Source organism: Lepidochelys kempii, chromosome 2 (genome assembly GCF_965140285.1).
Source record: "Lepidochelys kempii isolate rLepKem1 chromosome 2, rLepKem1.hap1, whole genome shotgun sequence".
Taxonomy (NCBI): Eukaryota; Metazoa; Chordata; order Testudines; family Cheloniidae; genus Lepidochelys; species Lepidochelys kempii.
The window spans coordinates 249,559,706-249,574,188 of NC_136381.1; the positions used below are offsets into that span (position 1 = coordinate 249,559,706).

At 43.7% G+C, this 14,483-nt stretch overlaps 1 protein-coding gene across 3 annotated transcripts in view; it reads left to right on the plus strand.

Moving 5' to 3' along the window:
• The window catches only part of NCAPG2 (non-SMC condensin II complex subunit G2), a 116,736-nt gene that overhangs the window by 96,148 nt on the left and 6,105 nt on the right, over positions 1-14,483 (plus strand). For 2 of the 3 annotated variants that reach the window (XM_073334541.2, XM_073334543.2), the window contains 5 exons: positions 3,325-3,512; positions 5,233-5,376; positions 8,512-8,615; positions 13,206-13,303; positions 13,754-13,856. In XM_073334541.2, coding sequence (XP_073190642.2) covers positions 3,325-3,512; positions 5,233-5,376; positions 8,512-8,615; positions 13,206-13,303; positions 13,754-13,856 — 637 coding nt within the window. The remainder of the gene's footprint in view (positions 1-3,324; positions 3,513-5,232; positions 5,377-8,511; positions 8,616-13,205; positions 13,304-13,753; positions 13,857-14,483) is intronic. The other variant, XM_073334542.2, reaches the window with a different exon arrangement.

Genomic DNA, 14,483 nt, shown 5'->3' on the forward strand with positions numbered 1-14,483 from the left:
GACAACTCTGTCATATCTAGTATTCAGTTTGCATTTGGAGTTATCTCCATAATAAGGACTAAGTGAAAGCTTAATTTCTGAAGAAACTTATAGGCTAGGCCCCAATATTCATAACTGAAAACTTCCCACTGAGTAGTGGAGAAGTGGATTTTTCAGGCTGTGTGTAATGTTTCCAGCCCCTCTCACATATAATATAGAAATAAATATTACTCTGCTGTGTTGGAAATGCAGCAGAGTTGTGCTTGGTGTACTAAAAAATGGAAAATGAGACTAACTGAAGTGACCAGGCTAATATTCCTGACACAACTCAGTAAACTAACTAGTCTCTTAGATTTCTTCAATCATACAGAATTTTGTGTGAACTCCCACTTAAATAGAGGAGGGAAGTGACTTAGTCTGCTATCTCTGTCTTGATCTTTCCTTTGGATGTTTTGAAATGGTTAATACAACTTTTTACAATATGTAGAGTGAATTTTACAAACGTTGTTATAAAACAAAAAACAGAGTCCCTAAAGTCCCAAGAACTCCTCTGAAACACACTTTCTTTCTGTCTACTACATAGTTTCCTGTATTAAAATAAATTTGTTAATTCAACTTCAATTCTTCATGAAAGCAAAGTAGCAGCTCTCAATGTGCAAAAGAGCTATTTTACAGGGCGTGAAAGGGAACAAGTCCATAGGCACGTTTATTTGAAAACAATTGAACTTTTTCATGTCTGGATCCCGTGTTCCTGCATGGCTTTGCAATTTAGCTGTTACAGTAACTGCTCACTTACGGTCTTCAGGGTTAACGTTGTTTCGTTGCTGATCAGTTAGGGAACATGCTCGTTTAAAGGTGCACAATGCTCCCTTATAACATTGTTTGGCAGCCGCCTGCTTTGTCCACTGCTTGCAGGAAGAGCAGCCCGTTGTAGCTAGTTGGTCGGGGCTTGGAACCAGGATGGACTGGCAGCCCTCCTATCAGCTCCCCGCTCCCCTAAGTTCCCTGTGCAACAGCCGCCCAGCAGGCTACTAATTGCCAGCAGTTCAGCTGTCCCTCCCTCCACTGCCATGTGCTGCTCCTGCCCTCTGCCTTGGAGCAGCTCCCCAGAGCCTCCTGCTTGCTGTGTGGGGAGGGGGAAGAGAGGGACTAATGTCAGGGTGTCCCCCCTTGCCCCTACTCCTGCCCCCTGCTTACCCTTTCTCCATATAGAGCAGGGTGGGAACACAACAGGGCTCAGGATGGCGGGAGCTTGCTGTCCGCAGCTGCCGTCTCAACTTCCTGATCTTTTTAAAGGTAATGTACTTAGAGTGGTGTCAGTGTACTTAAAGGGGCAATGCACATCTCCATGTCTCTCTCTCTCTCTCTCTCTCTCTCTCACACACACATGGTGTGTGTCTCTGTCTGCCATGCTGTTTCCCCTCCCTCCATTTGTGCTGCCTTGTAGAGTATGAGGCTACGTTAACAACATGTTAACCCTTGAGGGCTCAGCCGAATGCTAGTTTATCATTTAGCAGTAGGGCATTCCCTGGGAAATATCCCACCCTCTAAGTTCACCACCTCAACCAAGCTTCACAGTTATCATTGCTGTGTACAGTATTAAATTGTTTGTTTAAAACTTATAGTGTGTGTGTGTGTGTACAAGTTCCTCCTCTGCCTTGGTGGGTCCTGCGCTTATTGGCGGATTTTCTCACCAGCCCTCAGTTTGGCCACTTTCATGACTCAAATCTGCCATTCACTCAGTTAGCCTCATCACTGGCCAGCATGGGGAAAGGAAGAAGAACAATCACCGCAGTCTCTGCTGATCCACCTAGTGGATCAGGGAACAGGCCAGAGACCTTCTCCTCTGGTGGAACCCACAGTCCAGTTCAACTCCTCTGGTATCAAGTAGGGAGTTGGAGGGATGGCAGGAACCCGGGCCCACCCTCTACTCCGGGTTCCAGCCCAGGGCCCTGTGGATTGCAGCTGTCTACAGTGGCTCCTGTAACAGCTGCATGACAGCTACAACTCCCTGGGCTACTTCCCCATGACCTCCTCCCAACACCTTCTTTATTCTCACCACAGGACCTTCCTCCTGATGTCTGATAATACTTGTACTTCTCAGTCTTCCAGTAGTACGCCATCTCACTCTCAGCTTCTTGCGCCTCTTGCTCCCAGCTCCTCACACGCACCACCAATTGAAGTGAGCTCTTTTTTAAACCCAGGTGCCCTGATTAGCCTGCCTTAATTGATTCTAGCAGCTTCTTGATTGGCTGCAGGTGTTCTAATCAGCCTGTTTGCCTTAATTGTTTCAGAAAGTTCCTGATTGTTCTGGAACCTTCCCTGTTACCTTACCTTGCCCAGGGTAAAGGGACCTACTTAACCTGGGGCTAATATATTTGCCTTCTATCACTCTCCTGCAGCAATCTGGCCAGACCCTGTCACAATACACACACACACACACACACCCTCTACCCCGATATAACATGGTCCGCGGGAGCCAAAAAAATCTTACTGTGTTGTATTGAACTTGCTTTGGCCCCCCAGTTCCTTGTCCCCTGACCACCCTCTCCACAGACCCCCCGTCCCTAATCACCCCCAGGACCCCACCCCCTACCCAACCCCCCTGCTCCCTGTCCCCTGACTGCCCCGCCCCCTATTCACACCCCCGCCCCCTGACAGGCACTCACCGGCAGCGGCGGGAAGCGGAGCAACGTGGCCCCACCCCGCTCCACTCCGCCAGCTCCCAGCCGCGGCGCTCCGCTTCCCGCCGCTGATGAGTGCAGGGAGGTTGGGGAAAGGACACCCTCTGCACTCAACAGCGGCGGGAAGCAGAGTGCTGCAGCTGGGAGCTGGCGGAGTGGAGCGGGCTGCTCCGCTTCCGCCACTGCTGGTGAGTGCAGGGCAGGATTCCTTCCTCCAAGCCCCCTCCCCTGAGCGACATGGCTGGGGCTGGGGCAAGGGAAACGGAGCAGGCTGCTCCCAGCCCCCTGCTAATCACCCAGGCTGCTCTAAGCCTGCGGGGCCCCCAAAAGTGCCCCCCCTGGCAGCTTCTGCCTCCCAGACCCTGTTGTTAATTAGCTGAATATAAAATAATCTACACTAGTAAATTACAGCCATTAATACAGTGTAAATGAATTTAATTCTAAGCTTGTAGCTAAAGCAGCATTTAAATTCAGCTGGAGCTGTCCAGAGTGGAGCTCTGGTAAATATTTTCAACCCCCCTGGAGTTTTTATAGTATGTTGAGTGGTAGGCGGCGAGGCTCTGGGAAATACTGTGAGAATTTAAGGCCTAAATTAAAGAATATCAATCTAGTTAAAAATCTGTATTTTTTTAAATGTCTAATATGGTATTTGTTTCTCTAGAAAGAAGCTGCTTTTGTATTCCTACATTACTTTGTGTTCTAAAAGAGATTATTGAAGCTTCTTTGACTCAAAACATTGATACAGATGAAGAAGTGGCAACATTTCTCCATGCTGTTCAGGCTCTGTTCCAGAAAATTTTAGAATGTGTGGCACGCAGGCTCAGAAAACAGCGGGAAGAAGGGCTTCAGGTATTTGTCATCCTATTAAACACACACACACACAAAACCATGTGATTGTAAAGTTAACTATAAACACTGACTTTGACTTTTACTCAGATGTGAGTTGGACACATTGGGTTTATTGGCACAAAAAATACTTCATTATCCTCAGTTTCATAATTGATTTGACATTATGCCATTTGTGTCTGGTGCTCTAAGCCTTGTCATCAATAGGATTTTCCCCGCTGCTGGTCCTGCTCAGTGGAAATACTAATGTGAAAAAGGGATCATGCATTTGTGATGTCAGTTTAGACTGCCAAACCGGATGAGGCATTTTTATGCTAGTTCCTCCTTCTGTAGGCTGTTTGTCTCTTCTTCACAGCTGAGATCTAAAGCTGGATAAATAATAAAAAGCATATCCTGCCCTACACTCTCAAGCTAAGCCTCTGTGCTTGAATCAAATTCCCCATGTCAGATAACTTGAGTGGATATATACACGGGTGTTGCCTCATCACAGAGAAAGAAATGAGCAAATGTTTTTCCACGATGTGGGTGCCAGCAATGTGTGTACTGGGTCAGACTGGCAGCACTCAAAACTTAGTGAGGAAAGAAAACTAAAAACAATAGGTTTGGTAAGAGATGAGAGAATGGGACTGAGTGCTGGATGAGAGGAAAGAGCCAATGAGATTGAGATGAGTGGCTGCCTCCTCCCTGCTGCAAAGAGCCATCAGCTGCTCTCTGTACCTTCTCTAGTTCTGATAGGCCTGGTTATGAACCTTCTCTCAATGTCAAAAGTAATCTTCCCCTTACCAGAGCAGAGAGATCTGTTGTCCCAGGTTCAGTCTTTTGTTCCATCCTTAACTCCCTTGGCCTCTGTATATGGCTTACAACTGTTCTCTCTTGCCAAAAGGAGTGGTGTCAAAATCCTCCAGAACCTACTTTACTTCGAGAAAAGGAACTTTATATGTTTATAGCAGGGTCTGGACAGTGTTTCTTTCCTGGTGCTGAGATAGGTGGATCAGTGCCAGGAAGTCTTGGATTCTTCCAAGTAATTCTAAATCTGCATTTGAGCTGGGAGGTGTGATTCCTAGCTCACATATACACACCTGCACTAGCTGTGCTCAAGCTAGCATGCTAAAAATAGCAGCATAGAATAGCGTGGGCAGGAATTTGGGCTTCCCACCCTGGTACATATCCAGGGAGTCTGGGTGGGTACATACTCAGGCATCTAGCCTAAGCTGCTGTCCATGCTACCCTAGCTACAATGTTATTTTTAGCACGCCAACTTGAGCAGAGCTAGTGTAGGTATGTCTATGTGAGCTGGGAATAGTATCTCCCAGCTCAAATGTAGACATAGACTTAGGGTCCAAGCCTTTGCCTTTAGTGCCCTTGGGGGATTTTCCCTGTGCTTTTCAACCCTTTGACTAGGGCCTAAAGGATAGATTCACAGAGACCTAACTGCTCTCGTAATGCTAGTTCTCTTCCTTACTCTGAGTTGCTAAATTGCATCAAGACAGCTAAACTACATTAAAAATTTTCCTAACATTAGTTTTCTAGGTAAGCAATTGCTGTAGAGGTGTTATGTGATAGCAAATGGGAGAGAGACGACAGTTCCTGAGACACACTATCAAGATGTAGTCAACTCTATGAAAGTTTGAGACTCCCTGACTAAAAGCTTTTAATTGCACTAAATGCTCCCGAAGTGGAAATACTGTAACTGATCTATATTTTAATTAATTTATTTTTTTAGTTGATTCATTCTATTCAAATGGCTCTTGGAGAATTCATACACACAGTCCAGTGCTGGCATTCATCTTGTCCAACAGTTCACCATGGTGTACTCTCTACTCTCCTAGCTGCAGTAGTGGTTGAGATAAGTCACACACTGCGAAAGGTAAAGAGTTTAAATAATCTACTGTACTTTTTTAGTTTATTATACTAAATGTTCAACCTTTAAACCAAAGCAGTTCAAAAGAGGGCTAGCAGTGGTCAAGCTTCAATTGTACAGTAGTGCCCTTCCCTGGTTAATCTGAACCTCCATTGACTGTACATCAAAGGAAAATCAGAGATCCTGACCTGTTGAAGGAGGTGTTATGCAGTGATAAAACTGGCATTTTTGTAGGCTTAATAAAAAGCTTTGGTGATTATCCTGTTATGCCAAAAAAAAAAAAATGCTTTCAGAAGCTTGGCTGTCTCAGGTTGCAGTTCAACATGTCGAGATATCAGAGGAAAAGCATCTTCCCAGGGTAGAGCAGACTCGGCCAACTGCTCTCTCATTATCTCTGGACGAGGCAGTGGTTCCTGCAACACCCTCTCAGCCAGATAATTACAAAAGCTCCCAGGATTTGCTCTGCTGCATAGTGGATTCACTTAAGACTCCTGTGGAGGTGGTACAGAACAGCTCTTATGCACCCTGTCATAAATATAAAGGGAAGGGTAAACCCCTTTAAAATCCCTCCTGGCCAGAGGAAAAATCCTTTCACCTGTAAAGGGTTAAGAAGCTAAAGGTAACCTCGCTGGCACCTGACCAAAATGACCAATGAGGAGACCAGATACTTTCAAAAGCTGGGAGGAGGGAGAGAAACAAAGGGTCTGTGTCTGTCTATATGCTGCTTTTGCCGGGGATAGACCAGGAATGGAGTCTTAGAACTTTAGTAAGTAATCTAGCTAGGTATGTGTTAGATTATGATTTCTTTAAATGGCTGAGAAAAGAATTGTGCTGAATAGAATGACTATTTCTGTCTGTGTGTCTTTTTTGTACCTTAAGGTTTTGCCTAGAGGGATTCTCTATGTTTTGAATCTAATTACCCTGTAAGGTACCTACCATCCTGATTTTACAGGGGTGATTCCTTTACTTCTATTTACTTCTATTTCTATGAAAAGTCTTCTTGTAAGAAAACTGAATGCTTTTTCATTGTTCTCAGATCCAAGGGTTTGGGTCTGTGGTCACCTATGCAAATTGGTGAGGATTTTTACCAAACCTTTCCCAGGAAGTGGGGTGCAAGGGTTGGGAGGATTTTGGGGGGAAAGACGTGTCCAAACTACGTTTCCCAGTAAACCCAGTTAGAGTTTGGTGGTGGCAGTGGACAAAGGACAAAGGATAAAATTAATTTGTACCTTGGGGAAGTTTTAACCTAAGCTGGTAAAAGTAAGCTTAGGAGGTTTTCATGCAGGTCCCCACATCTGTACCCTAGAGTTCAGAGTGGGGGAGGAACCTTGACACTCCCAAATGTACTTCATACTCCCAAGTCTGGCATTACCAGTGAATGAAGCTTTATTGGCTCCAGCAAAGAATATCTGGCAGACACCATCCGCTGCACCAACCTCCAAAATGGTTCCAGGTGCTGTTCCCTGGCATCTCTATACCCATAGTGTACTTGGCTGTTTGCTTACCACATCAACTAGAAGATTCCATTGATCAAATTCTTAACTTTGGTGCACTGGGCCTAAAAATCAACAGAGAGATGCCGTCCTCGGGTGCCAATATAGAGAATAGACTTCATAGGAGCAGAATTAAACTCCATGACAGCAGGGCCTATCTGCCTAAGGACATGTTTGACATCATGGTAGTCCTCATAACTGGTTGCAGACTCATGCATACACTACTGTGAGAGCTTGCCTATGTCTGGTCGGTCACAAGGCTTTCTACACACATCATGCACCATTTCAGACTTCACTTTTGTTGCATGTTGTGGTGGCTGAACTTGTATGCCTTCCAAACAGACACCACATAGGGTATGTCTATACTACCGGCTGGATCAGCAGGCAGCGATCAATACAGCAGGGGTCAATTTATCACGTCTAGTCTAGACGTGATAAATCGACCCCTAAGTGCTCTCCTGTCGACTCCTGTACTCCACCGCCGCAAGAGGTGAAGGTGGAGTCGATGGGGGAGCAGCAGCAGTCGACTCACCACAGTGAAGACACCACGGTGAGTAGGTCTAAGTACGTCGACTTCAGCTACGTTATTGACGTAGCTGAAGTTGCGTAACTTAGATCTATCCTCCCCCCCAGTGTAGACCAGGCCATAGATATGACAGTCCAGGTCCCCTCTGAAGTCCTCTCACCACTGTAGTGGTGGAAAGATCCTAATCAGGTGTGAAAGGGGGTACTGGTCTTCCTACCTCTTCCCACCAAGGCCTTTATTTACAGATCCCCTGAGCAGCAGGCAGCAGCATAGGAAGCGAGATCTGGGTGGCAGCACCATGGCGGAAGCATCTTCAATGCATGTACAGGCTGCTGACTGTCCACTTGCTGGCTCTGGCCACTTCCTCTGTGCTGCTGCTGCCTGCCTACTTTTGTTTCCCGCAGTCAGCAGCATGGGAAGCAGGATCTGGGCTGTAAGCAGACAGTCAGCAACCTGATGGCAGTCATAGGTCTGGCCATGAAGAGAGGCAGGGCAACTAGGGCTGCAAGACGGGGAGGACTGGGAGAGCAAAAGCAAGAGGACTGGGGGGAGCTGAGCAGGCTTGGACGAAGAAGGGGAGAACAGATGACTGAAGGGTTGAGAAGGGGAAGAGAGAGAGGGTGGCACCAGGCTGAGAGAGGGAAGGGTGGATTAAGGGTGTCATAGTGGGTCCCCAAAAGAGACAAAATGTGATTGGTGGGTCGCCTTAGTAAAAAGTTTGAGAACTGATCTAATACATATAGTTAGAATGGAAATTTTTATGTAATATCTTCCATGTGGGTGAGCTGCCACCTTTATAAATACTAATTAACAATCTAGCTTAAATGGCATTTTTGCTAAAGATCAACTATGTATGATATTAGTTATTTCCTTTAATATAAATGCCAAATATCTGGTTAAAAGTTTTAATTTTTCCAATCCAACTTTGCTTTGTTTATTTTGACATTATTGAGTTAAACTGTCAAGTACTTTTCTGAAATTAACTAGAAAAAATACATTTAAATGTTTCTCCCAATAACTTAAACATGCATTCAGTTAATGTAGCTACTCAAATTCTGTTTTTCTTAATTATTTTCTATGTGCTTCTGTATTTATTTTGAATTTGAGCTGTCTTCTTTTTAGGCTTCAAATGCAGAAGAACTTGCACCACCAGAGTCCATTGCAGACCTTCCTCCACTTTCAGGCAGTTTAATGGCAATGATAATTAAGTCAATAAATGTGGTCAGGTAATCTCTGTCTGTTAGTTTCCATAAGGTTTGTTTATGTGAAACCAGTAAGTAACCAAATAAGCTTTTAATTCTTAAATTCAAGATTGTGGAATTAGCCAGTGAATATCTAGATCACCTACTACATTTCCATGTAATGTCCCATAAGCCTTTACTTTTTTGGTACGTTGATTGTGTTAGTTTTTTGCTTTTTCTATTGTCCTTGTGTTAGACTCACACGACTATTCATTCTGATAATTCCTTTCCTCATAATGACATACTTATTTCAAAGGGTATTCATAAATCCTACTTCTTCTTATATGGAAGGGTTTAGAGGAAACCAAAGTCTTTACCAGAAATAACACCAATCATATAACCTGGAACTAACAACATGCATGCTTAAACTCAACTGTAAAATACACACTGATGGCACTATACAAATGACATAAAGAAATTATTTAGTTGTTAATATATTAAGTATGCCCTGAAAGAGAGTTTGGTGTGCATTCTGCAGCTTTCCCAAGTGACTTTTCTGTAGGACTTAAATTGGATGCTTATTATGTATTCTATCACGATTTTAGTGGAGGTTAGTTGAGTCCGCTGCAGTTACAACTGAATTTCAATTTTCATTTTAATTGTCTTTTTAAAAATTGTTCATAACTTATTTTTATTCAAGTGATTATCCACATGTATTCCAATTCTGCTGTGCATGCACCCCAGATCAGAATCTTTTTGAATAGCAGTGTCAGGGACCATGCCGTGCTCTGTACACCTTCCAGTGCTCCATAGCGCAAGAGTCCAAAGGGCAGGGCAACCACAATCACCCTTCTGTCTTGCAACCACAGGTGGTAAAAGGAAACTGAAAACCACATCTCTGCCCGCTGCGCGATTTTGTTGTCTCTAGTTAGTTTTTTCCAATTATAGTTAGTTTAGTTAGATTTATATAGTTTTAGTCTGTTGGCAAAAAAGGGAAAAGTCGTCAAGTCTGAGGGTGACTTGGCACAAGATGGCACCCTGCACATGGTGGAGTCAAAGCTTCTGGGATTCAAAGCTTAACTCTCCTGTGAGACAGCTATTCCCATCAGTGACACTCTAAGTGCGTCTTCTGCCTCATGAAGCTTATACACCACACAAGTGTTCTGTGTGCTCCTTCTTTTAGAAAAGGACCCAAAACCAAGGGAATCTCACCTCAATCTTTTCCTGATAGAGAGATCCATGAGGGCATCATCCATTCCTGAGAAGGAGAAGGCAGCCAAACCAGACCAGACAGTATGAGACCGCTCCGGTTAACCTGGAGTCTATCTCGAGCTCCAGGACTCAGTGTTGAGAAAGGTCCCAGTCCTTGACTATGAAGTCAGCCAGAGCTTCCCTACATTTCTCAGATCAATCTTCTGAGGAGAGAGGAAGGTAGGAGCATAATGTCCATGGTATCTGCAGACTCAGGTCTCTCTCTCCAGCACATAATAGATCTAAGTTTAGAGGCAGTTTAAGTCCCACACTGGATCCCAGTGATGCCTCTGTACCGAAGAGTCGCCTCTGAAGAAGCCATCCTTCTTTTGACCAGTATTGATGGCAGCTAAGCACCCATCCTGAAGCACTCAGAACCAAAACTTCTTCAGAGCTTCTTGAGCCAACACCAAAGAACCTGGTACAAGCTACTGAGCTTCCAGCCCTAGTACCAAATCTTCTGGCACAGATTCTGCAGTACCATTCATAACTCCAGATACAGATGGAGCAGCCTCAGAACCAATGTTTATGTTTCAAGGAAGCTTGATGGCATCTGAGCTGCCAGAGTCTCTGTTGTTGGCCCTTACTAGGAAACTATTGTCCTGGAACCAAGTACACTATCCTCTGTGTCAGTAGAGGATGCTCCAGGACCTGCTCCTATGGAGGAGTTATATTTCTTTTCCTCCTCCTACATCTGAAGTGACTGGGAAGGTGTCAACTATGTATTTGCCTCACTCACTGCCTTATGAACTGAGCTATTTAGACAGGGAGTCCAGAGGACACTTCTACAAGAGAAAGCATTTGACTTCTTGGTAGGAACTTCCCTCATAGTATTCTCCATGGCCTGCAAAACCATTCCCCTAACCCATGCACATATGGCTATTCTGGGCCCCATAGGGAGTGCATCCCAATAGAAGGGCTCTATCCATTGATCCTATTTCTAGACCCAGGTCTCCTTCTTCCATAGACCCCCAGGAAGGCCAGCTGATCCAGAATACAATCATACCTTCAGGACCAGGAAATTGAACAGGAAAACATGCAGGAGAGGGACGTCCAGCCTTATTTCTCAAATGCTTTTTGTGCTCTTCTCCTGATGAGGCTGTCCACCTAGCTGTTCTGACCCAGCCAAAAAACTAGGAACTTCTCCAGTGGACGCCACATACCTTGGACATTCTAGTGGAGAACAGTGCATGAGAAGTCATACAAATGTCTTGACAGTCTGTGTTGATTGGTCCCTGGCAGATTGGCATTGCCAAAGGCTTGTAGGAGCCAACCAGATACCTATGGCAAAGCTCAGCTTCAGCAGTACACACCTCAAAGCTCAGCTTTAGTGGTGCCCACCTCCATAGTCAAGAAGTGGGATCTTTCTCAACACTGAGTCTTGGAGCTTCAGTGGTGCCCACCTCAAAGTGACTCTTAGGTATAGATATAGATGCTACCAGTCATCTCTAAGGATGCTAAATACTTTTATAACCATCCAGTGCCTGGATCCTTGGTCATAACTGCTGTCCAAGGGATGTTTAAGCAGCAGGGATTACCCAGGTGAACAACCCAGGACAAAGTTCCAAAAAAGCTTGACTTCTGACTGGAAGACATACTCCTCAGACAGTTTTCAGATGCGTGACTATTAAATTACCAACTACTCCTGACTGAGTATGACTTCTTGAATTGGGCAGTTCACTGAAAGTTTCCTGCAGGAGCACAGAGAGGAGCTTAAGTCCCTGGAGTTAGAGTGGCATCTGGTTGCATGGACCTCTCATTAAGCCACCATTGAAGCCTCTGACTCTGCAATCATGCAGGTTGCTTGGTTGCAGTCCTCAGGGTTACCAAAGGAGGTCTAAATGACCACCTTCAATGGCTCTGACCTCTTAATTAAGCATAATAATGAAACCCTGCACATGTTAAAGGACTCAAGCTATCTTATGCTCTGGAAGCCTATATTCCCTCTTCTATGAGGGAACAATACAGGACTCAGAATTATCAGAGACATAGGCAATCCCCCTAACCCTATTATGGCCATCAAAGATCCTCCAGGGAAGAGGCAGAGGTTCCAGAGGAGGAGAACCATACATCCTGCATCAGGAGGTTTGACGGTATGGTCAAGAGTCTGAGGTCTGTCCCATCCTGTTTTGGGAAGTGTCTTGTTTTCAGAAAGCCTGGAACCAGATTTCCAGGATCAACTGGTCCAAGGTTATAGGGATACACCATCTAGTTCCATTCCTTCCCTACCCTATTTCCCTGTCCCTTTCCAGGAATCCATCTCACAAGATATTACTAAGAAAGGAAATGAACTTCCTTCTGCAACTCAGAGCAGTGGAGCTACCTGTGCAGTTCCATAACAGGGAGTCTTCACTTGTTCCCTAATCTTTTACTTAGATCATAAACTCTTTAGGGGCTGGAACTGTCCCTTTGTTCTGTTTGTATAGCATAGGGATTGGCAACCTTTGTCACGTGGCCCGTCGGGGAAACCCACTGGCGGGCTGGGACGGTCTGTTTACCTGCAGCGTCCGCAGGTTCAGCTGATCGCAGCTCCCGCTGGCCGCGGTTCACCATTCCAGGCCAGTGGGAGCTGCTATCAGTCGAACCTGCGGACGCTTCAAGTAAACAAACCGTCCCAGCCTGCCAGCGGGTTTCCCTAACGGGCCACGTGACAAAGTTTGCCGATCCCTGGTGTAGCACCTAGCACAATGGAGTCCATGACTAGTGCTCCAGGGTGCTATGATATTACAAATACAATCCAAAACTTATTTAGGCATTATTAGAAATTGCTATATGATAGTGTGTCTGGATCCATCTGATCCAGGATACACTGATCAAGTTCCATTCCCCAGAGCTCAAGCAACCTCTGCTGTTTCTCTGAGTCATTCCAATATCTGAGATTTGTAGAGTACCGCCTGGAGTTTGGTTCACACCATCATCAACTTGTTTGACTTCCACAGCAAATGGCAGACAATTAAATGAATTACAATTCCAGTTTATTTTAGAGCCAGTATTTTTACTTTTTAAGGACTTTTCTTTTTTCTGTCTGAATTTCTTTTTTCTGAATACACCGAAAAATCTTTATTTTTTGGTTACTGCTCCTTCTCTTCTCATATGAATTATTTCACCTAAATTCCCTCATCCCATTCCTAAGCAGCCACCACTGTACAGAATACATTGCTTCTTCAGACTATCAGCAGTGAAACTCCAGAGATCAGCCAGTAAGAAGTACATTTGTGATTCCCACACTTAAACTATGTGTTTTGGAGTCTCATGATTGATCCTAGATCATGGTTTCCCATGTGATGGTTTGGAGAACTACCATTGTTGTGGGGGGCCAACTAAGAGTCCTGTTTATGTTTGTAAAGGAACATGTTTCCCCATGTGCCTTTGATTTTCTTCTAGGTCATTTTTAAATGAATTAATGGAATGCATTGTCTGTGAAGAAATTGAAGGAATTATTAGTCTTACAGCTGCTGCGTACATAGTTGTTATAATCAAAGGTCAGTCAAACTAATTTTGTCTCCAATCTTTGTCTCCATATCTACTTTTGTCAATAGTAGATTTTTATTCCAACTTAATTTTAAAATGTTACATTATTTTTCCAGTTAGCTGTGGAAATTCAGAAGTAGTGATTTTAATAGGAATACAGAATTAAAAAGAAAAATGCAAAGTTGTAAGGGATGCTATTAGACATTGGATCTAAAACTTTGTGGGGGTCTTTTTTTTTTAAAAAAAAAAATCTTTATCTGCTAGGCTAACATAGTACTCTTCCATATCCTGTTTTATAGGAATATAATAGCATTCACATAGCACAGATTTATACACTTAACCTGGATAATGAAAATCTAAGTAAACATGTCACCAGTTTTTAACAAACTGTTAATTTGTTATATAGCTGCTACACAGGAATATACAGACTTGTTTATTTTTTAACATATTATTTAAAATAGGTAAGCACAAAACTTCACTTGTTAAGGATATTGCGCATGCCCTTCAAAAGAAGCTGATGACATGCAGGGAAGTTGCCACGGCAGAATCTAGCAGCATTGAAAGGTAAATCTGATTTACAGAAAAAAACCCACTGATTGACTGAAAAAGGGATGCAAGATTCTGTACTTGTTGGTGAAGAAGTTTACAGAAATCCATATGATACAGGGATTAAAATAGTGCCAAAATGTTGAAGGCTATTGAGCCCATTAAGGAACTAAATTTCCTAGTTCAACTCCCCCTTTCAGATGGTAATTCTCTTTACATGTTTTGTTCTATATACTATAGAATCCACAATACTCCAACCTAGTTCCTTTTAAAGTCCAATCTCACTAAGAACTGCACAGAGAAAAGAAAGCATTCTTTGTAACTTTGCTGTTTCATAGCACTAGAGCTGAGGGGTTTTCTCTTCATTTTGTGTCTTAGCTAATATGGATCTCTCTAGCTAAAACTGTATCCAGGGTCATAAAAAATTATTTTAGTGCCTTACCACAGTCATTAGATTCTGCTTTTGGTGCAATTTCAGCTTTATAGGAGGTTGGCTTTAGACCGAATTAGCCTCTTCTGTTTCACAGGTTAAAAGTAAAAAATGCTAATTTTACAACCACTTACATTTAAACTTTGCATATGGTCTGAAACAAAAGTTCATAGTTTCATTAACACTAAAAATACTCTTATTTGCTGCATTCAGAT